The 24,101-nt window shown below is 37.0% G+C and overlaps 1 protein-coding gene and 1 non-coding gene across 3 annotated transcripts; both read left to right on the top strand.

Annotated features, from left to right (window-relative positions):
• Positions 1 to 303: 303 nt before the first annotated feature.
• LOC142172218 (small nucleolar RNA R71) lies at positions 304 to 410 on the top strand. Its single transcript, XR_012701593.1, has one exon. It is a non-coding gene; the product is annotated as a small nucleolar RNA R71 (small nucleolar RNA).
• Positions 411 to 5,179: 4,769 nt separating this feature from the next.
• Positions 5,180 to 23,139, top strand: LOC107815239 (uncharacterized). Of its 2 annotated transcripts, none has more exons than XM_016640808.2 (15): positions 5,180 to 5,464; positions 8,171 to 8,535; positions 8,807 to 9,010; positions 10,006 to 10,197; positions 10,419 to 10,672; positions 12,107 to 12,202; positions 14,454 to 14,540; positions 15,230 to 15,335; positions 18,759 to 19,047; positions 20,226 to 20,349; positions 20,497 to 20,516; positions 20,746 to 20,902; positions 22,215 to 22,503; positions 22,616 to 22,688; positions 22,890 to 23,139. In XM_016640808.2, exons 2-15 carry the CDS (start codon positions 8,287 to 8,289, stop codon positions 22,970 to 22,972), a joined length of 2,223 nt encoding a protein of 740 aa, XP_016496294.1. In that variant the 5' UTR covers positions 5,180 to 5,464; positions 8,171 to 8,286; the 3' UTR covers positions 22,973 to 23,139. The 2 variants fall into 2 exon arrangements, with proteins under 2 accessions (XP_016496294.1, XP_016496285.1); XM_016640799.2 differs by having other exon boundaries at positions 12,092 to 12,202.
• The last annotated feature ends 962 nt before the right edge of the window (positions 23,140 to 24,101 follow it).

Raw genomic sequence — 24,101 nt, 5'->3', positions numbered from 1 at the left:
TCACAAGCTGCGTGGTGTATATTTTGCATCGAAGCTACCGTATCTTCCGTATTTCTTTATCCATAGCATCAAGTTGTACTTGTGCAGATGTAGTAACATCAACTTGGTGAACACCAGTTATTTTTCTTCTTTCCATACTCTCAGAGGGCCACTGATTAGCATTTTCGGATAATTCCTCAAGAATTGTAACTATCTCATCTGGAGTCTTCTCCATAAAAAGGGCCTCTAACTGCATTACTCAAAGTTTTACGTGAGGCCGGTGTCAATCCATCCCAAAAATCCTGGAGTTGCATTCAAAGTTCAATTCCGCTATGTTGACACCTTCTAACTATCTCCTTAAACCTCTCACATGCTTCAAAAACAGTTTCATTCTCTTTCTGGCAGAAGTTATGGATTTCTCTTCTAAACTTGCCCGTCATGGCTGAGGAGAAATATTTATCAAGAATATTTTTGGTCATTTCCTCCCATGTTCTAATTGATCCATTTGGCAAGCTTCGAAGCCACTGCTCTGTATCATCTTTAAGTGAAAAGGAGAATGCCCTTAAATACATTGCATCTTGTGACACCCCATTATATTGAAAAGTGTTCATAATCTCCTCAAAGTCCATCAGATGCGTGTTTGGATCTTCGTTCATCTTCCCTCGGAAAACGCAGCTGCTTTGAATGGTTTAAAGCAAACCTTGCTTCAACTTGAAATTATTGGCTGCAATTGGAGGTGGTCTAACACTTGACAATCCTTGATTGTAGAGTGGTCTGTCATAGTCACCCAATGCTTTACCAGGCCTTGGTAGGGCATTCTCGAACTGGTCTTCAATCAAGGGTCGATTTAGATTGAATCTTCGACTCCTATTGTCTTCGACAGTTTCCTCAGCAGCTCTATGGGCTGCCTCAACAGCTATCGTTGCAGTTGCCTCTACCTTATTGTTATTGTTATTAGCCATGTGTTCTTGGGTTGAATGTTGCTCCAAGAACCTTACGATAAACTCTTTCTCCTTCCTCAGTTGTCGCGGGTGTTTTTCCAATTCCGATTTGTAGGGTATTACTTCTCAACAAGAAGATAGTGCCATACACCACAAACTTAACATGTTGCCTCCACACGGAGGAGAAACCCGTGAAGAACAAAAATAAAAGTAAAAAAAAAAATCCTGAATTAGTATCATAAACTATTTCCAACACTATTAATTGTCAATCCCCGGCAACGGCGCCAAAATTTGACGAGCTCAAAACACACACTCAAAATGTGCTCGCTAGTCAAAGATAGTATAGTAAAATATTGTATCCACATGGATTGGATTTAAACAGTATTATCATAGTTTGTAGCTAGATTTCTATCCAGGAGGATCAACAATTGAGATTTATATAATTAATAATCTAAAATCTACAACTATTGACTAATGATAATCGCAACAAAGGTAAGTAAGGAAGTTATCAATGGGAGAAAATATGGGTTGATAGGATAAGTGCAAGATAATTGTTCGGGACCTAACTCTAGATAATTCACTTTTAATGTTCAAGTGAGTCTCTCGAATCCACTTAATTATCAGCACAAATATTTAGTAGAAACTCCTCTCTCGATTAAGTCTCAACCTTACAATATGAACCAATTTAAGCTCGGTGAAGATATGCAAGAATTCGTAATGGATTGGTCTTTAGGAGAACCTCTTTCGATTATCCTCCTAACTAGGTTTATTCAAGGATTCAACTAGCCTCTTTCGATTACTTAGAAGAATCTATGAACTCAACCAACAATATAGTATAAATATATCACAAGTTATGCCTCTCTCGATTACAAGAACAAGTGAACATAGATATACAATTAAATCTTCCAAAAATGATTCAAATACATAAAACAAGAGTTATAATCCACAAACAACCATCAATACACCAAATCCATCAAAACTCAAAAGGTTTTACTCCATAAACATGGAGAAGTTCTTCGCAAATGAAATAAAAGTAGAGAAAAATATAAATACAATCCAAAACCGAATCTTGAGTGAGGAAGCAAGGATGAAATCCTTGTGCTCTTGCTTCTCCCTCTTCTCCTTAGCTTCCTTAGGTCTAAAGTATATCAAAAGTAGTTCTAAAATGGTGTTTTGGGGTATTTAATCTGCCCCCAAAACAAAAACGGATGAAACTACTCTTTTCTTAGCGAAATAGGACTCTTCCCGGATAGGACATATGCGGTCGCGCACCTAGGGACTTGGTCGCGCATTTTGCACACTATTCTGCCCCAAGTGCGCGCCCAATGCGCGATCGCACATTTGGTCGCGCACATGGGTAGTATAAGTCGGGAATTTGGGAAAGTGTTAAACATGAAAGTTGTAGCCCTTTTAAATAGATTTCCAACGATATATTGTGGAGCCTAAACGAATTTTTGAGCTAAAGGTTATATGCATTTTACCGGACAAGGCGCAATATGCCTGTTCGATTCTTCGTTTCATTCTTAAAGTTTACTATCATCCGTTGATCCCCAAACACGATCCCAACTTAATCCTTGGACTTTTACTTAGACTTTAAAACTCCAAAATAGCATGAATTCATTCCACAATATCTACATAGATCGAAATCACTCCTACAAGGCATAAAATACATAATTAGTACAAAACACCAGCGATTAAAGCTCCAACTCAATTAAAGTGCAGTAAATTAGAGTGCAATAAGCGACTAAAATATGGGATTATAGCCTATCATCACCCCTGTAGTTGTTACCATTTAGGTTATCACCCTTGTTCTTGTACAACGGGACCATCAAACTCCACCTCCATTCTTCAAGCATCTTTTTAGTCCTAAAAATGATATTAAACAGTCCAGTAAGCTACTCCAAGCCTACCCGTCCCACAACCTTCCATAATTCTACCGGGATCTCGTCTGGCCAAGTCGCCCTGCCTCTACTCATCTTCCGCATTACCTCCTCAACCTTAATACGCTTACAAAACCTAAAATTATGTCGGTTCTCTGAGTTTCCCAACTCGCCAAGCACAATGTTCCTGTCCCCATCCTCTTTCTAGAGTTTGTGGAAGTATGACTGCCACTTGCGCCTAATGCACGCCTCTTCCACCAATACCTTTCCATCCTCATCTTTGATGCACCTCACTTGGTCTATATCCCGAACCTTCCTTTCCCAAACCTTGGCTAACCTGAATAGTCTCTTGTCACCGCCTCTGCCCCCAAGTTCCGCATACAGGCGTTCAAATGCTGCGTTCTTAGCCGCCATGACCTAGCACTTCGCCTCTTTCTTAGCCTTCTTGTAACACTCCCTAAGCGTCCTCATCTCTCCTCGTCAGCGTTCTCCACTAGCTTTATATACGCCGCCTTCTTGGCTTCTACTTTACCCTGGACCTCTCCATTCCACCACTAGTCACCTTTGTGGCCTCTGGAGAAACCCTTCGTGACCCCTAACACCGCTCTAGCAACTTCCCTAATGCAGTTCGCTGTCGAGATCCACATACTACTCGCGTCCCTACAACTCCTCCAAGCCCCATATCTAACAACGTCTCTCCCAATTCCTAAGCTTTGTCCTCACTCAAGGCTCCCCACTTGATTTTAGGTTGACCAAACACCACTCTTTTCTTCTTCTCCCTCTTAATCTCCAAGTCCATAACCAAGAGTAAGTAATCAATCTGAGTCTTGGCCACCGCGCTCCGGAACGTGACCAAATGGTCCTCCATCTTCTGAAAATCTCTTACTTCTTTTCCATTACACATAATATTTTCTGCCAAATAATTCATTCCCTTCCATTAGTGATTCACAAATTGACACATTTTCAGTAGTATATACTTTCATAGATGAAAGTTGTCCCCCTTTCATCACAACCAACAACAAAGCTTTCATTTTCAGATTGTTGCTTTTATAATTCTGCATAAACGAGATATACAAGCCAGAAATTTGATATATAAGTATGAACTGAAAAACTAAAATTCATGACATAGTGTCTTGAAGTTTTGAACTAAAAACTGAAATTCATGATACAATATCCTAAAGTTGTAGATTGAAAAATTAAACTTAAAGACTGTAAGGGGAAACCATCTAACAAAAATATTCGTATATTCTCGCTCATCCACGGGTTTTTCCCAAGCCAAACCCTACACACGGCCCTCAAGCACGGTCTAACGTGGAAAATGATTTTCCTTTTAGATGATGACAAACGAAACTATTTCTTTTATGATTCCTTCTCTCACTTCTTGAAGACTTTCTTTTTCATTCAATAGCGCCTCTCATATAAGAGAAGGAGCTTTTTTCACCCCTACGTATGGCAGGCCCTTCTTCAAGAGTGCCCTTTCCCCAGCCTCCAATCGTCTCTCAAGTAGGGTCAATAGTTTAGCATTTAGGCCGTAATATTTAGCAACAAATAAATATTTAACCCAACAAGTGCTCTCCGAACCAAGCTAGATAGTCTCCTATCACTAGGCTCACCAACCAACCTGGACTTTTTTTATTTTATTATTCCTACCGGATATCAAAACCTCCCCTACAACACCAAAAAAACTGGGCTGAACTTCTAAACCGCCCGCTTCCATAGAACAATATCGTGTGTCCCTAAAGTTTACATTGAAAAGACTAAACTTCAAGACACTAAAGTTAAAAATTTTGAATTGAAAAGTGAACTTATTGACACAGTTTTAGAAGTTTTGAACTAAGGGAAAGATTGTCTTAAAGAACTAAACAATAATTGAACTTACGATCACAATGTCTTGAAGTTTTGAACTGAAAACTGAATTTTATGACACATTGTACTAAGTTACTGAACTAAAAAACTGAACTTGTGGACATCCTGAACTAAAAAATAAATTTTAGGATATATAAAAAAATAAATTTCAGGATTCATTGTCCCTGTAGTTCGAGGAAGCAAAGAAGAAGCAATATTTGCCTGCTTTTTTTTTTTTTAAAGTTACGGCTAAACACCAAAATAATTTACAATCACCGGATAAAACTTAAACTGTGGTCCTAAAAGTGGCTACTTGGTGTCATTTTTCTATGTGGCATGTTCGAATTTTGAGAGTAAAATGAATTCTTTTTTGTCCATGATTCTTTCATATATATAACTTTTAAATATTAGTATAAATTGTTAATTATTGTGACTTATAGTAATTTTATAAATTTTATTTAAAAAAATATAAAAATTCGCTTGGGACAATGGGAGTAAAATTAAAAATGGGACCCGAATAACAATAACAAAGAAATAATGAGATTGAATCCCTGACCGTTATAACGAGACCCAAAAAGGGGAAGAAGTGAAGTAGAAGAAGAGTAGCGGAAGTTGCCATTGCCAAATCCTCGATCTCCCCGAATCCCTTCTCTCAAATCACATATAAGTACTATTTTTATAATTCTGTAGATTCAGATTCAGAAAAATAAATAAATAAATAAATAAACAAACGAATACAAAAGCAAAGTCAAAGTGTCATTCAGATTCAGATGGTATGATTTCAAGAACCATTCAACAGTTCTCTTCCTTCAATCTTAGGTAATAAAAATCGTGCAGTGTTTTCATATAAATAATTTTCTTAGTTTATTTATTTTGCATTACCGTTCTTTATTTATTTTATTTAGATTCTACTGGTTTTTGGATTAGTGAAATTGAGTATAATGTTATGTAGATTTTAGTAATGGGAATTAGTATGACTGTCATTGTCAAATACTTATCTGATCAAGTTTAAGCTATTTGGTGAGATTCATAGTTAATGTTTCTGTAACTGTGGGCTAATTAGTGACACCATTGTTGAGGTTATAGATTTAGATGGATTGGTGATTTAGGAAGAGAAGGGTGATTCTGCAATTCTTTTTTTATTTTGTAAAAAGGGTGATACTGTAATTTGGCATGTCCTCCAAATCTTTCCAAAGCTGAGTTCTTTTCTATTGTATTAGTTGTATCAGAGGAGAATTTGTTTTTTGTTATTGGATATATTGCACAAGTCATTTTATTTTATAGATGTATTGCATATTTTATTTTATATTGCCAATATTTGGATGGAGCAGTTCTGAGTTTCTCTTGATGGCCGTTCTGGGTGAGGGATGGGTCGGAGTCATTTTTCTATTCAGGAAATGTAGTATTAGAGTCAAAACCTTTTAGTATATTGCTTGGCTTATCCTTACAGATTATGAATTTAGGGTGGTTTTTTGCTGAAGTTCGTCTTGTGGAATGAGAGGAAGTAAAGGGTGTCTTGTTGCACCTGTAAAGTACAGAGCCTTCCCATAGTAGGCAATGGAATCACTCATTAAGGCAGTGGAAAAAACACAAATTGCTCAGGCTGATCTAAGGTTGACTTTGGGGCTGAAAACATTGATTTTCTGTAGGGGAAACCATGATAGATCTTGGAATTATGGGGTTCTGATGTTATTACTATATAAGGTGAAATTTAACGGTCAAAGCAAATTAGAGATGTGGTTAATCCGGTGATGTAAAAAAAAAAAAATGATTTTTGCATACAACTTGTTAGGACATTGAGAGACTGAATTATGAGTAGTCAGCTTATAGAAAGATTAAAGTAGCGGGGCATTCTTGCTTTAGGATTGATAGACACAGGTGCTACTTGAGATGGTAGCATGAGTAGAAAGACAGTGGAACTCTAAGGAAGTTAATAGTTCTCTCGGTCATATAAATCAAGGTTGACAGTTTGTTCCAGAATAAAGAAAATTAAACTTATGCACCCTTTTACATAATACTTATACACATCCAGGAGGCGAAAGCTTAGGCAATTAAGGGGCTTGTCTTGTAATGAGAAGCTTCTGCTCATGATCCTTTTGATAGAATCTTACTAGGATTTTGGCACATAGGAAGTAGGTACATCAGCTTAAAGTTGCTGCACAAATGTTCTTCTCCGAGGCTGCAGCATTTTACCTCTTAAAAATAACAATGTCAATTATATCACTGGTAAATTTCTTATAATGCGCTTTATTATTTCTATGGTTTCTGTTGATGGTACTGATATATTGTCTCTTTTGTCTTTTTCGTTTTCTTAAGCCGAGGGTCTATCGGAAACAACCTCTCTACTCCATGGGGGTAGGGGTAAGGTCTGCGTACACACTACCCTCCCCAGATCCCTTACTTTTGGGATTTTACTGGGTTGTTGTTGTTGTTGTAAATTTCCTAGTTGAACTCAAGCACTTACCCGAGAAATTCACATATGTGGGGCTTAGGGATAATTGGGCTTAAATGAAAGGTAAGTCGATAACCATTTTCATTTCTTGTTTTTATCAAATTCTTTGTTGCAGAAATGATCTCCAATACTTTTTTCCAAATCCAGCAGTTTAGAGATGGTTATTGATCAGAGAATTTCATTAACAAGTGAAAGTAGCTTTCACTCAAAATGTCCATAATTCGTCATAATAATTTAAAGAGCTTAACCTGCCTTGTCATGGACATGCATGCTCCCAGTCCAGTTTTCTTTCCATGTGCTAATATCAGGGACCCTTCCATTGGAATGACTGCATCAATTGCTTCAGTTTTAATAGAACTCTAGGTAACATGAAGTTGTGGGGACAGAAAGCGCACACTCTAAATAAATCACATTTCAGTTGCTGGAATCTGTAAGCAAATGTTGATGCCCTTTTAGTCCAATATCTGGTTTTGGATGTTGATCTCGTTCAACAGAGGCTTGCAAGTGCTATGCCCAATTAGCCAGAATCTGGAGGTTATCCAAATATGAACAACAACAACAACTATGCCTCAACCCCAAACAAGTTGGGATCGGCAATGTGGCTCACGCTCGCTATTTTGATATCTCTACTGGTATCTTATGTAGTCTGGAAAGCCAGAGTCAACGTGAAAGAGGAAACAAAAAACCTACCCAACACATTCAGTTTATTAACTGCTTTGATTAGTGCCTCTTGGGCCATGTTTTCTATTAGTTTATCCCCAGTATCAGGCTATGATTTTGGATGTCTCTATCTTATGTTTTTCTTGATTAGGTTTTTCTTGCATTAGAAGATATTGTCAATGATTCACTTATTTGCCGCTAAAATAGGTATGATATTGGATTACGAAAACTAGACTCTGAAACAAATTCCACCCCTTTGATTCAGCCTCTTCTTAGTGACTAGTAAGTTTTATTAAATGTGAGAGCAATAGACACCAAATCAAGTTCTAGTACGGGATCTTCTCGAAAAAACAAGGTGTGCATTCCATTAAGTATGAAATTAATTACATGTTGTGGGTCATCCTTTTTTCCAGGAGATCTCATGGAGCTCGTCTGAAATTTTGCTTGGAGATATTGGCTTCATGTACAGTTATTATTTATGGGTTCACAATCTGCTGAACATGATATAGAATTTTGAATCTTTGAGGAGATGGAGAAGAGAGGAAATGATACGCGGTCAGCAGAGGTTCTGCCTTCCGATGCTCCTTGGTGGCCAGCAGATATTTCTGACAAACTACAGTTGATCACTCTGGAATCTTCAGAAGATAAAACAAACTCTACTGTATTGAGCGGCAAGCAGGAGCCAGAGGGTTTAGCATCAAAGAGAGCGTCTCAGATTCTGTGGGACACGGGGGAACTTGCAGAACTTATTCCTGATGGTTTCTACTTTGTTATTCCAGTGAGTATAACATAATTTTGTGTGGACTTGGGTAATCCTCCACTTGGATGATTTCTCTCCAGAAGAGAGGTCATTATACTCGTAATATTGGAATATGGAAAGGGGAGGAATTGAATGATGTGTTTTTAGTGCAGCACACTAGTTTTTCCTTTTTCTTCTTTTGTCTAGTCTGTTGCTAATATGACATTCTGAATATGTACCTTTTCTTTGCTTTGCTTCTTTTCTGGATGGAATTGTGTCGACTCAATATTGTTCTCTTGAATTTTTGTAGGAAAGAAGATTCAAGGAACATTTTGATACTATTCCATCTTTGGATGACCTTTATGCTTTGGACGCAGAGGGTCTTCGGCCTAATGTTATTCTTGTCAATCTGCATAAAGATAAGAAGCTTTCCATGTTAAAACAGCTGACCCTCACTTTAGTGAAAGGATTGCATTCTACTCCAGCTGTAGTGGTGAAGAAGATTGCAGGGTTGGTGCGTCATCTATTATCGTGCTGTCTGTGCTGGCATTTAGTTTCAGACGGATTGTTATTTCGGTTCTTTTTTTTTTACATCATCTTTTGCTTCTCGGTTTACATGTAGTGTGTTATGTTAATGCTGGAGTCTATGCATATTTAATATATCGGACACAGTACATAGTGCTTTTTGGCCTGATATTCTATATACTCGTGGTTGAGGGATACTAATGTGTAGCCTAGATTGCTCCTCTTAGAACATGATCCACATAGGTCGTTTTCTCTTGATCTTATCACATAAGTAATTTTCTTGTTCTCCAACCTCTGAAATACGCTAGTGAGGTAACCCCGGCTCCCGGTCAAAAGGTATATCAGTGCTGAATGATACAGTAAACCAAATCCAGCATAGCCTCAACAGGTTTTTGCTCCCCTCTACAAAAGGCTTCTGTCTTCAGCTTAACAAGGCCAGAAATATCTCTCTTTGGATCACCGACAAGACATGGGAGAAGATTCCTCTTCTTCCCTCCCTTTTGCATCATTATTATACTTCTGCTGAGAAAGGAAGGATTACTTCACCTTTTCATTGACCAAAATAACCAGAAGTCTAATGAAAACCTAATGCCTAATATTCTTAGATTTAGGAGAAGGCAATGGTAACTTCTTCTTTCATTTTCCAGTAGCTTCAGAAAACATAATGCATAAATAAGATTAAGCTGTAACCAGAATGGATGTATAATATCTAATATATTTTGCAGGGTTGAAAAAGAATCTGAAATTACATGACCATTTTCTCTCAGATACAAATAAAAGTTTCTCAAGTGGAAGAGATTAACAAATTTAAAAGTTCTCAATAAAGTTTTTCTAAGAAAGTATATAATTTCCATGTCTTCTTGAATCTTTTGAAAAGTTTTCAATTCTTTTCTTGACTTAACTGCAGGCTTTAGTTAGCCAAAAAATCTTTGTTTTCCCAAGATTGTGTAGTTTTTGAGTCTGACAACATATCACTATTGGTAGGTTTGTGATTTTTATAAGCATCCAAAGTACAAGTCAACTCATGTGAGTGGTACACTTGAGGAGGTCTCACATGCTTTGGGCAGTCAAGGAATCCATATGCTCTGCCAAATAAAGGATGGTTCCTGCCATTCTCGAGCAATCTTATTCAAAGTTCTTGCTGACACTGTGGGCCTGGAGTGCAAGCTGATTGTGGTGAGCTCCTTATTTCTTTTCAACAGGATTTGATGTTAGTCTGCTTTCAGTATTTGGAAAAGATATTCATTTCCATCTTTTGTGTCTAAGTAAATTGCATATTGAGTTGGCTTATCAAGCTTCCAGTTAATGCTTAATCATTCTGGAGTTTTCTCTTCTTCTTCCCCACCCCCCTTTTTTCTCTTTCAACTCCCTCGGTTTTATCTTCATCTTACTATTAGGGTTTCCCAAGAGGAGGAGCGCTGGAGCGCACAGACTCGTCTAAGCACATCTGTGTGACAGTCATTCTGGATTCGGTGGAACTACTGGTTGACCTTATGCATTATCCCGGAAAGCTGTTTCCCTGTTCAACAAAGCAGCGAAGTCGCTCTCATTTCTTTGGTGAGAGTGATTCTATAGAAACTGATTCATATAACTCACCGATGGATCCCATTAGCCCTACCTGTTTCAGTTCCGACTATAGTGGCACTGGAAGGTAAGGATATAAAGCTGTGGGGAGGTAAATTGGCATGATGTTTGTTTAGAATTTGTTATTTTTTATCCTATCCTTTCAAACTAATTGTTCTGGGTGACCTGGCATGATAGTTACATTATTTTATATGAGTTGGAAAGACTGGGGACTAAAAGTTAGATGTTTTTTCTGATGGTGGTGAAAATTAAAGAAGTGTTATATGGGCACTGTCTAAATTTTTTTGTTATTCCTCAGTCCAGAAAGATAGTTATAGGGCTATCTCAGTTGTCCACTTCTGGTTAAAGTAAGTTTTTGATACTATTTTTTTCTCTATTATATTATCCACGAGCTGTTACGAATTTATAGTATGGAAATGATATTGATGTTGGAAGTGTGGAAAGGCTCCCAAATAATTATATAATTAAGAGAGTTATAGGGTTGTAATTTTACGTATGAAGATAGTCTGACTTCTCAATTTGTCACTGCTGGCTCGTCTCCAAATCTCAAATGGTCAAGGAGCTCCATCTCCAGTGACCTTAACGGCAGATGCTCGTCCTGGAAAAGGTGGGTGCCTGTGCTCCCTACGCACCACATTTGTCTCTCCGTTGCCGGTACATGCATTGGAGCGACAACTTTCCAGAAGAACAACCAAAATGTTGTCTGAATAGGCACGATTCCTCCAGAGCAGTCATCGGAAAGATGGGCGCAGACACCGAGTCAGTCACCAGAAATAGGTGTTGTATCGCTAGAACAATCACTTAGAGAGGCCCAGTGCTATCGAAATAATGACCTAAGAGGCAAGAATATTAAACAATGGAAAGGCATAAAATTTTGCATGGTTAGACGTCATGCCTCCTACTGGTAAGTAAAAGATACTTAATCCCCACCAAGATCGTAGAGGCACTGAAACACGTGAAGGAGAAATGAGATTTCTTAAGATTAGTGGTTAAAAACATATAAGAGAGCTTTTATCTAGAAGTTTGAGCTACTGAAATAAGGAGAGAATCCTAATTCTTGTGATTTCAAATTACTATAACATAATCATTAGAATATATTATTCAATTCGCTTTAAGGATTATCTTGATTTTTAATGGATAAAAAGAGAATCTACAACAATACTCAATTTGAGATCTTGTGGTACCATTTATTACCATCAGAATCACTTGACTGCCCTAAGTTGGCTTTCATGTCTAAGTTATTTACCACTAAATATATCTATCGTACAAACATAGTTCTGTTTCATACTCTGTGATTTGTCAGAATTGCTGTTAATTTTTTGTTTGCTAGTGTCAACGTCTTCTCTAATCTTATCGTACGTCTGTTGCAAATTGGTAAAAAAACAGATATGTTTATTTCTTATCTCAGGCTATCTAAGCATTTTCAAATTTTGTTTTAAGGCAATCTTTGTTGCTTAGCAATTTCATAATTTTACATTGGTATTAGTAATTCTTATTCCAGTCCAGAGCATCCTTTCTTCCGAGGACCTGGGAGATCCATTCTTGGTGGTCGCGCACTTTCTTTCAAGGACTGCACCTATGATGTTACTTCTTCAAGGTTCAAACTCTACATTTCTTGTATCTTTAGATTAAAGGTTATCTGTAGTTGTCATGTTTGAAGGGAACATATATTTCCTTTGCCATTCAACGGGTTCGCGCTGGAGTCTGCTAGTTGGTCTTACAGATCTGGACCTGATGAAATTATCAGTATCCAGCTCTGTTTCAATCTAAATGGTTGGAATAATTAGTGAAGTAGCTCAAGAAACAATTGCACTAAAATTAGCTTTCACTTCATTTATCTTTATGTTTTAGTTAGATCTTATCTTTTAGTTGGAGATACGGTTTTATGTTATCTTACTTTTTAAGCTAGATATAGAGTTCTTTTAGTTTCAAAAGGTCTAATTTTTTCTAAATTCTTAACCTATAACTACAACCCTTATTAATTTGTTTGGAGACTCCAATTATATTTGATAAATTGATTTGGTATTACAATTTCTCACTCTATTCCTTTCTTCCTGCTCACTTCTTTCTTCTTTCCTTCTCTCTTTTCTGTCTATCTTTCTATTTCTCCTTTCATTCAATCTTTCTCCCTTTCTTTCTGTCTCTCTTTCTCCCATTTCTCATTTCTTTCTCTTGCCTTTCTCTCTCTTCCTTGTTGGCGCTACATTGATTTTGTTTCAGGGCCTTCCCTTTTTCTGTTTTTTGGTAATACATCAGTTTGATATCAGAACTAAGGTTTGATTCATCAAACGGCTGTACTCTTTAGCGCCCATCATTATAACCATTAGTTGATGGCTATGTTCTTCCTCTTCAGTTGTGTTTTAAAAACATCCTTTGGGAGTTGCACCAGCAGTTTCACTTGTCAAGGTCGAGCTTACTTTAATTTGTGGAGAATTATGTAGCTTAACAAATGAAAGATTGCACTATCTGTATCTTTGATTTCTAAGTGTCTTTATGTTTTGGTTGAAAATAAAGTCTTATTTATATTACAGATAATTTTATTTTTTAGTTAAATATAAGGTCTTATTTTACTAGTTAAAGATAGAGTTTTAGTAATTTCAAGAGCTCTAATTTGTTCTAAACTCTTTATCCTACACCCTTATGTACTTTGTTTTTTTGAATTGATTTGGTTGAATTTTCTCTCTCTATCCCTTCTTCCTTCTCTATTATTTCCCTCTTTATCTTACTTCTCTCTCTCTCTCTCTCTCTCTCTCTCTCTCTCTCTCTCTCTCTTTTCTTTTTTCTACTTGATTTCTTCTTCTTTGGATCTCTATGATTCACTTCGGTGCTACATCAATTTAGTATCAAAGCCTTCCTTTCCTTTTTGGTACTACTCTATTAGTCAGTAATGGTATTAATCTTGTGTTTGTCTATCCGTTATTTATCCCTTTCGTTATCCTTTCTCCACTTTGAAGATCAAACATCTAATAAGCTATTAACTATCAAATATATCAAAAATAGGATTTTCCTTTCTAAGTCGTATGATCCAGCTGAAGAGTAGTCCTTTTTTATCTGTGATTTTCTATTGAGTCAAATTGGTCATGATTATAAGGTAGCTTCCTTGGTAGCGTAATATCTTCAACCAAACAAATCATACTTGAACCGAGAAGTAATATGCATACATGATTTGTGAATTGTTGTATCGACAGGCATAGCTGTTTTAGATTTCCCTTGAGGTCTCATATGTTCTTGAGGTGTGTTATGGTGAATTGGCTGCATTATGTATCTAAAAGGTGCCTTAAGCACTTCAGGATCCGTGATAGAGGTTTGTATTTTAGTGATCAAGGAAAAAGATACAGGTTCTTATTTTCAGGTTTTTATTTGCCTGGTTGCATAATGTATTCCACCAGACAGATCATGCTTGAAACTAGAATTGATATGTAGGTATGACCCATTGACAGGTTCATATGTATTTGAGTGTGTTGTAGTTAATTGGCTGCATCAATGTTTATGAAAGGTTACCTTATTTTTTGCTACATTGAATGGTTACCTTATACACTTGAGGTTCTTACTCTTGAACTGTGTGAAGAGCATAAAGATTTTGCTTCTCATCCATCATCCCTGATCTCTGAAATACTTTCTCTGTTCTTTCTTGGGGAAGTACACAGACGATCCAATGTTATTATTCCTTCTTAAAAAGTAATCCGATGTTCTTATTCCACAGAGGATAAGTTGTTTACTTTATGCTTTCTTTGCCATTATGTTTTCTCCTGTCTCTCCCGGGAGGAGTAGCAGAAGCTCTCTGGAAATGTTGTCTGCATGTCACGGCTTAGCATCACGACATGACGCATGAATTCAACTGACTGCAGGTCTGCTGGTGCATCACCTTTACACACTCGTAGAAGAAGACGAAGATCCATTAGCATGATTCCGGAGATTGGTGATGACATTGTAAGGTTGACCATGCGCCTTCTCCTCAATCATCTCCATTCATCTTCCTTCTTTCATTCTCTTTTTCTTTTTCCTTTCCAGCAAATTGTTTAGTTTTAGTTCACTTTCTTAAAAGAAATTACAAATTTTAATACTTCTTAACTTCAAATGAGTATTCAGTAGCTAATATATGTTGCTACACAACTTATGCGGATTAATAGTAAAGTGCTTAATTTTTCAAAATTAGGTTGTCACTAGATCGAATTGTTTTAACATCTTGTATTTCCAACGTGATCTGTACAAGTATTCTCGAAAACTCATGGAAAGACATGACTATACACTCAATTTGAATAACTTGAGAGATGACAAGGTTACAAACTGACAATTGCCTTAAAAAACTGACAACCACCTTAATCGCTGCTTTATTAGTTAGTTTTGGCACCACCGGTAAATGCTTACAAGATCGTAGAATCTTCTAGCAAAATTTATAGGTGAAGAAGAACAGAGGCAGCTCTCATTTGGCTGATATATATATATATATATATATATATATATATATATATATATATATATATATATATATATATATATATATATATATATATATATATATATATATATATATATATATATATATATATATATATATATATATTTATTGGTTACACCAATTTTCTGAATATTTTTGTAAACATCTGTCTGACCTTGAATGTAGGGTTGTTCGGGAAATGAATGCATCTATGAAGAAAAATCATCTATCAGGGGGACAAGCAACATTTGATTTGTCTACAAGGAAAAAGGAAGATAATTCTGGTCGTCAAGTAAGTGTATTTTTTCTTGAACTCTTTGTTTAAGAGAGGATACGTAGGTATCTAGCTTCTTTTTTAACCTTATTTGCCAAAAGTTGGTACCAAGAACCTTTTGTTTGGCAACTCTAAAAGTTGGAAGTGGTTATCCAGACATATTCAGAATTTTAATTAGGTATGATATGTTTTTGATTGAACACATTTTCAATAATTAGCAAAAGGAGAGCAAAATCTGATTGGACTGTTTCTTTGTTTGGGTGGATCTGAGCCAGATGCTTATCCGTTACTAATAGGATTAGTTCTGATCTCTAATTTGTTGAAAAGATGGTATAGATAAATGAGAGCTAGTACAATCAACCTCCCCTTGGATGAAGTCCAATCTACATTAAGCTTAAACTGGGTCTAATCTGGTCCCAAGAATCCAATTTTAAATGATCAAAGTTTCTGTTAGAATAGCTATGTGAATATATATGTAATTAGTCCTAGTCCCATAAGTAATAGGAGTAGGTTATATATTATGTGTACTTATAAATATGGTTCATTGTATTACAATTAACATCAATAATATAATTTTTCGTGTATTATTCCTCACATGGTATCAGAGCGGCAGTGAGAAAACATCCGGGAAAGAAAACCCAGCCGCAACAGTCGTCGTGCTTCAATTCCGGTGACCTTTTAGGGCTGTTTTTTCGTCAAAACCAATTCCATCGGTGTTGTGCAAAAACCAACACCACCACAAGGTCCCCAACCCCCGGCGACCAAATCCCAGCAAACACCTCCGTCAGTCGACGACCCACGCATCGCCACGCGCCGACCGGAAAGAGTTTTTCCGGCGAGATATGCTCCACGAGCCCTTTTCGGCCATTTTTTCAAAAACCTTCTTTAGAACAGTTGGATCGCGCTATAATTCCGAGCCTACCCGTAATTTTCTTTTTTGATTCCGAGCACTTTGAAAATTTTCCGGCAACTACAGTTGATTCTTTGTTTTATTTGGTGCTAATTTGCTAGACCTCTTTTTTTTTCAATTCAACAATGTCTTTGGGAGTTGATGCATTTGGGCCCGATTATAGTGATACCTTCTCTCCCATGGCTAAGATAGTATCAGTCCGCCTTTTTCTATCCATGGTTGTTGTTCGCCATTGGCCTCTCTATCAGCTGGACATTAAGAATGCTTTTCTACACGGTGACCTTGAGGATGAAGTTTATATGGAGCAACCACCTGGGTTTGTTGCTCAGGGGGAGTCTCGTGGCCTTGTATGTTGCTTGGGCCGGTCACTTTATGGTCTAAAGCAGTCTCCTCGAGCCTGGTTTGGTAAGTTCAGCACAGTTATCCAGGAGTTTGGCATGACTCGTAGTGAAGCTGATCACTCTGTGCTTTATCGGCATTCTGCTTCCAAGTCTCTGTATTTATCAGGTGGTCTATGTTGACGACATTGTTATTACCGGCAATGATCAGGATGGTATTACTAAATTGAAACAACATCTCTTTCAACACTTTCAGACTAAGGATCTGGGGAGACTAAAGTATTTTCTGGGTATTGAGGTCGCTCAGTTTAGCTCAGGTATTGTAATCTCACAGCGGAAGTATGCCTTAGACATTCTTGAGGAGACAGGAATGACAGGTTATAGACTGAGTGACACTCCGATGGATCCGAATTCTAAAGTTTTGCCAGGACAGGGGGAGTTGCTTAGCGATCCTACAAGATATAAGCGGCTGGTTGGTAAATTAAATTATCTCACAGTGACTAGACATGACATTTCCTTTCCTGTGAGCGTTGTAAGTCAGTTTATGGATTCTCCATGTGATAGTCATTGGGATGCAGTTGTCCGCATTCTTCAGTATATAAAATCGGCTCCAGGCAAAGGGTTATTGTTTGAGGATCGAGGCTATGGGCAGATCGTTGGATACTCAGATGCTGATTGGGCAGGATCACCTTCCGATAGACGTTCTACGTCTGGATATTGTGTTTTAGTAGGAGGCAATTTGGTGTCTTGGAAGAGTAAGAAACAGAATGTAGTTGCTCGGTCTAGTGCAGAAGCAGAATATCGAGCAATGGCTATGGCAACATGTGAGCTAATTTGGATCAAACAATTGCTCAAGGAGTTGAAATTTGGTGACATCAGCCAGATGGAACTTGTATGCGATAATCAAGCTGCCCTTCATATTGCGTCAAATCCGGTGTTCCATGAGAGGACTAAACACATTGAGATTGATTGTCACTTCGTCAGAGAAAAGATACTCTCAGGAGATATTGCTACAAAATTTGTGAAGTCGAATGATCAGCTTGCTGATATTTTCACCAAATCCCTCACTGGTCCTCGTATTAGTGATATATGTAACAAGCTCGGTACATATGATTTATATGCACCGGCTTGAGGGGGAGTGTTTGGCCTGGTGGCAATTGACTTGAGCCTTGGGGTTTGCTCCCTTTCAAGGTCTCAAGTTCGAAACCCACTGGGTGCAAACAATTTCTGAGGGCCATCGGACTGGGTAAAACCTGAATTAACCGTGGCGCACTTGCGAAAAACTCCTTGCCGAGGGCCTGTGCACCCCCGGGATTAGTCGGGACTCAAAGAGACTTGGACACCCGGTGCAAATCAAAAAAATAGTTACATGTAAATAACCCTAATCCCATATGTAGTAGGAGTAGAACATGTATTTTATATATATAGGACTCATTGTATCATTGTCAATACATTAACAATAAGATTTTTCTCCCGTGCATTCTCACAATTATTTCATAATAAACAGAACTTCTTACTATATCCAATTTTCTGATTGCAACTGAAGTTACTTATCAGTTTTACCTTTGAGAGGTATTAATTTGTCATCAAGGACAAAATGCGTCTATGCTTCTTATATGAGGTTAGATATGGCCCCCAAAGGGTGACTGGGAGGTTGAGGCATAGTAGTAATAACTTGGATATCCCAGGTTCGAATCCCGACTAGAACATTAAGTGTGCGCTCATCTGCTCTAACCTTGATGGGTAGGATTACCCAGCGCTTGTGTTTGCTTGGTGTAGTCGGTAGCTTGGTAGATTAGTTGAGTTGCGCTGAAACTGACCCAGACGCCATCACCATAAAAGGAAAAAGAAAAAGCTTAAACATGCTGAGGAAATGTGCTTATGTATTTCTTTAGTTTTTATTTCTAACATGCTTCAGCATATCCACTCCAACTTCCAGGAAGCAAAGCCGTGCATGTTAAATATTTGTCCTAAGTGTGTTTAATTGGGGATATTGCTTACAATAATTTATGCTTCATACATTTTGCTTTATGCTCTTATAGCTACTTTCAACTGGTTTTCTAACTTTGTAGACCGTGTTTTCTAGGCTTGTTAACTTAAAAGTTTGTGACTCAGTTGGATTAAATGATAGAATCAGAGCCACAGAATATGCTTAACTCAATGATGACATTAATCATATTCACTACTTTCCAGGTGCTGAATTTCCATCCAGATGACCCAAATACAGGAAATGGTGAAAAAGGTCAAGCACAGCATTTTCATGGAAAGTGTTTGGCATCTGACAAAGCAATCTCCCTGCCTTCATCCCCGCACCGGACCTATGGTAGAGGCAATGCAGCAGGAATTTTTGGCAGTCCTGATATGATGTCAAGATTGGAAAAAGTGATAGAATCTTCAAGGATCCTCAACAAACCATTGTTACCATTTGATGAATGGAACATTGATTTCTCTGAAATCACCATTGGAGCACGTGTTGGAATTGGTATACGTTATTCTTATACACTACAATATGACAACTAAATAAACATATGAAGTTTGATGCTCCACATGCTTATTGAGTTGCACATTCACTAGGACTTAACTAAATGCTTTCCTATGGGTCGGCAAACAGGTAGTTTGATCAGTGGATTGCTGGTTTCGCATGTTATGGACATTTTTTTTTCTCATGCTGTTCTCTTTTCTTTTAACACAGACATCTATGATTTACCAATAGGGTACCTAGTCACCTCCAAAGATCTATAACGTTGTCATTCTTCATCAAGTGACATAGTTACATTTTTAACCGGTGTGGGTTGTGGTGTACTATTAACTATTATGCTAATAGTAGGTTCAAAAAGATAGTTTAACTTGCCAGTAACGTCTCTGAGGAATAGAAAACATGAAATGAAGGTGATTCTTAAAAGGAAAATGCACCATTTAATATGTGAACATCACCTGTATGCCTTGCTGCCATCTACTTAATATGCTATAACTGCATGACTTACTGTTTCGTTAGGGTTGATAACACATGCTAGTCATTGATAGTGATTGAACCATTTAATGCCAAAAAAAGAAAAGAATTATCTCATACAGTTATGGATGTTTCTATCTTTGATAGTTTGACATATTCCCTTTTCAAGAAACCATGGTTATGTGTGCTGATTTATCAATAGTGCGGAATCTTAATCGTTAATTCATTCTCATGAGTCTTCCCCATACTAGTTTCATTTGGAAGCATATTTTTCTACCTATGTGCAACTTAGTTTTATTTGGACTGTCAAACCTTTCACATCATGTCCTGAAAGTCATAATCTATACAGAATAACATCTTTGATGTGTTCTCTTTCCTTTTTCTCATTTACTTCTGATAGCATATAACCCTAGTTCAGACTTTCAGTAAGGTATACAACAACTATGCCTCAACCCCAACAAGTTGAGGTGAAGATTCATTATGAATTGACTAGCTTACGGCGGTTGTCAACCTACCGCAACCCTCCTCGTTTATCCAGGCTTGAGACCCGTAATATGAGCAAGCTCACACAGAAGGAGTTAGTAAGGATATTAGCACAAAATATGGATAATGACTACTGCCCATGTTTAGCTGTACAGTGTAATGAATGTTTATTCATTTTTTGTTGATCTCATGTCTAAATCCAGCTGACTGATTGTTATGGTCTGAAGGGTTTTTTGGAGAAGTCTTTCGCTGTATTTGGAATGGAACAGAGGTTGCAGTTAAGGTTTTCCTAGAACAAGACTTGAACGAAGAAAACATTGAAGATTTTGCCAATGAAATATCCATCCTGAGGTAAGTTGTATTTAGAAAATCATTTTTGTTCTTTATACCTCAGGATCCTCCTATAAAGTAGAAACAAAATCAAACCGAAACCAAATCAAACATACTTATTTTGCTTAGCTTAACCCTGTTTCTCTTTTCTCTTTTCTCTTTATGCAGCCGCATTCGCCACCCAAATGGTAATTTTCCTGCTTTTCCCTAAATCTATATTTGTTGTGGCATACTGCTTGTATCTACTTCATTGAATATGCTAGTAAAAGCTGTAGAAGGCACTTGATCCTTGAGATTCTACGGGATATATGAAATACGTTTTCAGTTTTTATCCTATGTTTCCAAAATTCCCAAAAATACACTTTTGATGGAGAAACAGTGCTCTTGTTGTTTGCTCGAACACATTTTTCCTTTCAGTAATCTTGTTCCTCGGTGCTTGCACTACTCCCCCTCGTTTATCCGTGATTACCGAATTCATGGAGATGGGATCCCTGTATCATCTGATCCATGTAAGTGGACAGAAGAATAGCCTCAGCTGGCAAAGGAGATTGAAAATGCTTTGCGATATATGCAGGTATTTCCAACATCAACTCTATTACTTAGGTTCTGTTTCATAATTCTTCTTTTGCAAGTTAACTTTTTTTCTTTTCAACTACTTGTTCTTTGAATATCTTTTTGAGGGGTTCGCAAGTTTTTTGGCATAAAGCCTAGAAATGTTATACATTTTGTCTGATAAAGGCTACTGTCCATACGACTGGGTACATGCCATTGCACTTTTTTGTTGAAATATGGAAGATCATTCCAATAACTTCCTCCAGTTAGATGCTCTTTGGAATTTCATGTGGCTTTTGAGAAGTTGTAAATGAGTTCAGTTAAGATCCTAAGACTTTCCATTTTTATTTTTAAACCTCAGTTTAGAGCTATATATTATTCTTAGAATTAGTAAAATCATAACCTGTATTAGCTTGGGAAACTTGTGTGCCATTGTGTACCACTGCATGAATTTTCTTCATAGCTTATACCAGATCCTGTGGGTTACATAAGCAAAATCATTCTACCAATGAATGTTTAGTGAATCTACTCATGTTGTTATCATTTATCTAATTGATGAAAGAAATAGTTGTAGTCTAGTTTTATCTAATAAAATACTCCCCTTGAATACAAGGTTGATAGTTCCAATTTGTACCGCTGAATGAAGAAGGGAGTAACAGGACCTTCAATGGTATTGGAGTCATCCCAGTTGTCAAGCCTGTCGTGTATTTTTTTCCTAAATCCAACTTCCATTGTCTACTGTAAACTCCGTGCCTTGGAGAAACTCTATGCTTAAAATTTTTTAAAACTTCATGAATCTTATAGTGGTTGTTAATATTGAAGTAGTAAAGATAGCTATATAAGTTCATGATTATCTAGTATAACAAGAAATGGAGTGGAAACTGACTACCACCCGTGGAATTAGTCGAGGTGCACGCAAGCTGGCTGGGACACCACGGTTTAAAAAAATATGAAAATGAAAGCTATTCTCATGGATTTTTTAATGGACGCAGACAGGAGCATTCAATAGGCATTAAGCATAAAGGGAAAAGATATACACACACACAAGTTTCAAGACTTATGTCCAGTCAGTTTACTTATCATGTCTCATCGACCAAAAGGACAGTAAACAGTCAATCGGGACAAACCCACGTCGTTAACTGATTGTAGTACATAACTGAAATTGTACTCTTATATCATATATTGCATATTTCCCTGAAAAGAGAGAAGAATCAGTAGGATTTAGTAGCTTGGGGACTCTGAGGTGTTTTTTTTTTGGGTTTGCGCTATAGTTATGGTAAGTCTATTTTCTGCTTTGCAGTTATCTTTACATCTGCTTCTCTGTGATCATTTAGGGGGCTGCTGTGTATACATAGGATGAAAATTGTGCATCGTGATCTAAAGAGTGGAAACTGCCTTGTAAATAAACACTACAAAGTCAAGATCTGTGATTTTGGACTGTCGCGGTTACTGATTTCAACGCCCATGCAAGATTCTTCCTCAGCAGGTACACCGGAATGGATGGCCCCAGAGCTTATTCGTAATGAACCTTTCACCGAAAAATGCGACATTTTTAGTCTTGGGGTCATAATATGGGAACTATTCACACTCAAAAAACCATGGGAAGGTGTTCCATCTATCCAGGTAATTTCTAAATGATCTTTCTTGCCTGCCCCTAGTGAAGGAAACAGAAGAGAACAACATTTCCTTTCATCTTCAAGTGCAATCTTGATAAAGTGGAAATTCACAACTTCAGGTCGTGTACGCTGTTGCTAATGATGGAAAACGGCTAGAAATTCCTGAAGGTCCTCTAGGAAAGCTAATTTCAGGTATTTTGCATTACAATATCTTACTCTACATTACGGACACGCTATTATATTTCATAGGATTTAATGTATTTCATATGCATCAGCATAATTTAACCTGTTATAGGGTAAAAATTCTTTACAGCGTATAGTAGTTTAACTCTATTCTGATATAATGAGAGAATCTCTCCCTATTAATTACTTTTTTTCCTAATCGTGTTTTAGATTGCTGGGCAGAACCAGATGAACGGCCTAGTTGTGAGGAAATCTTATTACGGCTACAAGAATGTAGGTCTTCTGCTAGTTGATTCTTTGCATTCTTGGTGGAATGCTAGAACGAGGATTAATTTTTCAATAAAGACTGTATATATAATCAATTTCTTTCTGTAAAAGTAATGTTCATAAATTTTGACTAAACTTCTCTCTTATAGTTCTACTTCTTATTCCTTTTCTCATTTTAACAAAATATTTTTTGCGGAATTGCCGTGTTATTTTCTTCATTCATTTCTTTGAATAACCATGTCTATTTTTGCAAACAACTAACACCCTGCACTGAAGGTACCAAAACTGCAATTTCCACTATTATTGAGTTTAAAGAATAAACGGGTGAATAAAATCAAGGGGTTCGGCAATATTAGGTACATGTTTTTTTTCTCCCCAAAATAATGAACAAAAAAGGTTAGGACCAATTAGGAGGTCTTTAAATGTATAATTCACTTACCTATCTAGAGGAAACAGTTGTAAACAACTTTTTGCAACACTCTATTTCTTGATTTTTCTTTTGATAGTACTGATATAGTGTTTCTTTTCGTCGTCTTGAACTGAGGGTCTTTCGGAAATAGTCTCTCTACCTCTCGGGTAGGGGTAAGGTCTGCGTACATATTACCCTTCCCAAACCACTTATGGGATTTTACTGGGTTGTTGTTGTGTACGCCTAATTTACTGGATAATTGGATGGAAATCAATTGATTCCCAAGTCAATATGTATAAGAAATTCCTAGTCAATATTATATTCTTTTAATTACTAATAGAATAATCAGTTGTGTTTATAAGTTGTTATGAATGGCCTCAATGTGATAAACACATGGGACATGCATTTGATTGTGTTATGGCTTGAAAATGCACATACTTTGATGTCCAGTGGAAGTCAGGGACACGAGGAAGATTGTGTTGATATAAACACAAAATTTGCTCTTTCCCCAATTAAAAGTCTCCCTCATTTTTCCATGAAGGATCAGATCAAAGAAAAATCGGTTCTTATTTTTACCAAAACTATATCAACCAAAAACTGGTATCAATGTCATAAAAAGTGTTTCAGTATGTTATATCTGATTCTATAGTAGTAAAATATTCAAGGGCTTAACTTAAATACGTTGGTAATGTAAAAAAAATATATATATACGATTACCGTAATTTTAACCAGTTGCAGTATGTTGC

Source organism: Nicotiana tabacum, chromosome 17 (genome assembly GCF_000715075.1).
Source record: "Nicotiana tabacum cultivar K326 chromosome 17, ASM71507v2, whole genome shotgun sequence".
In the NCBI taxonomy this organism is placed as follows: domain Eukaryota; kingdom Viridiplantae; phylum Streptophyta; class Magnoliopsida; order Solanales; family Solanaceae; genus Nicotiana; species Nicotiana tabacum.
This window is presented reverse-complemented; position numbering and strand designations above follow the sequence as displayed.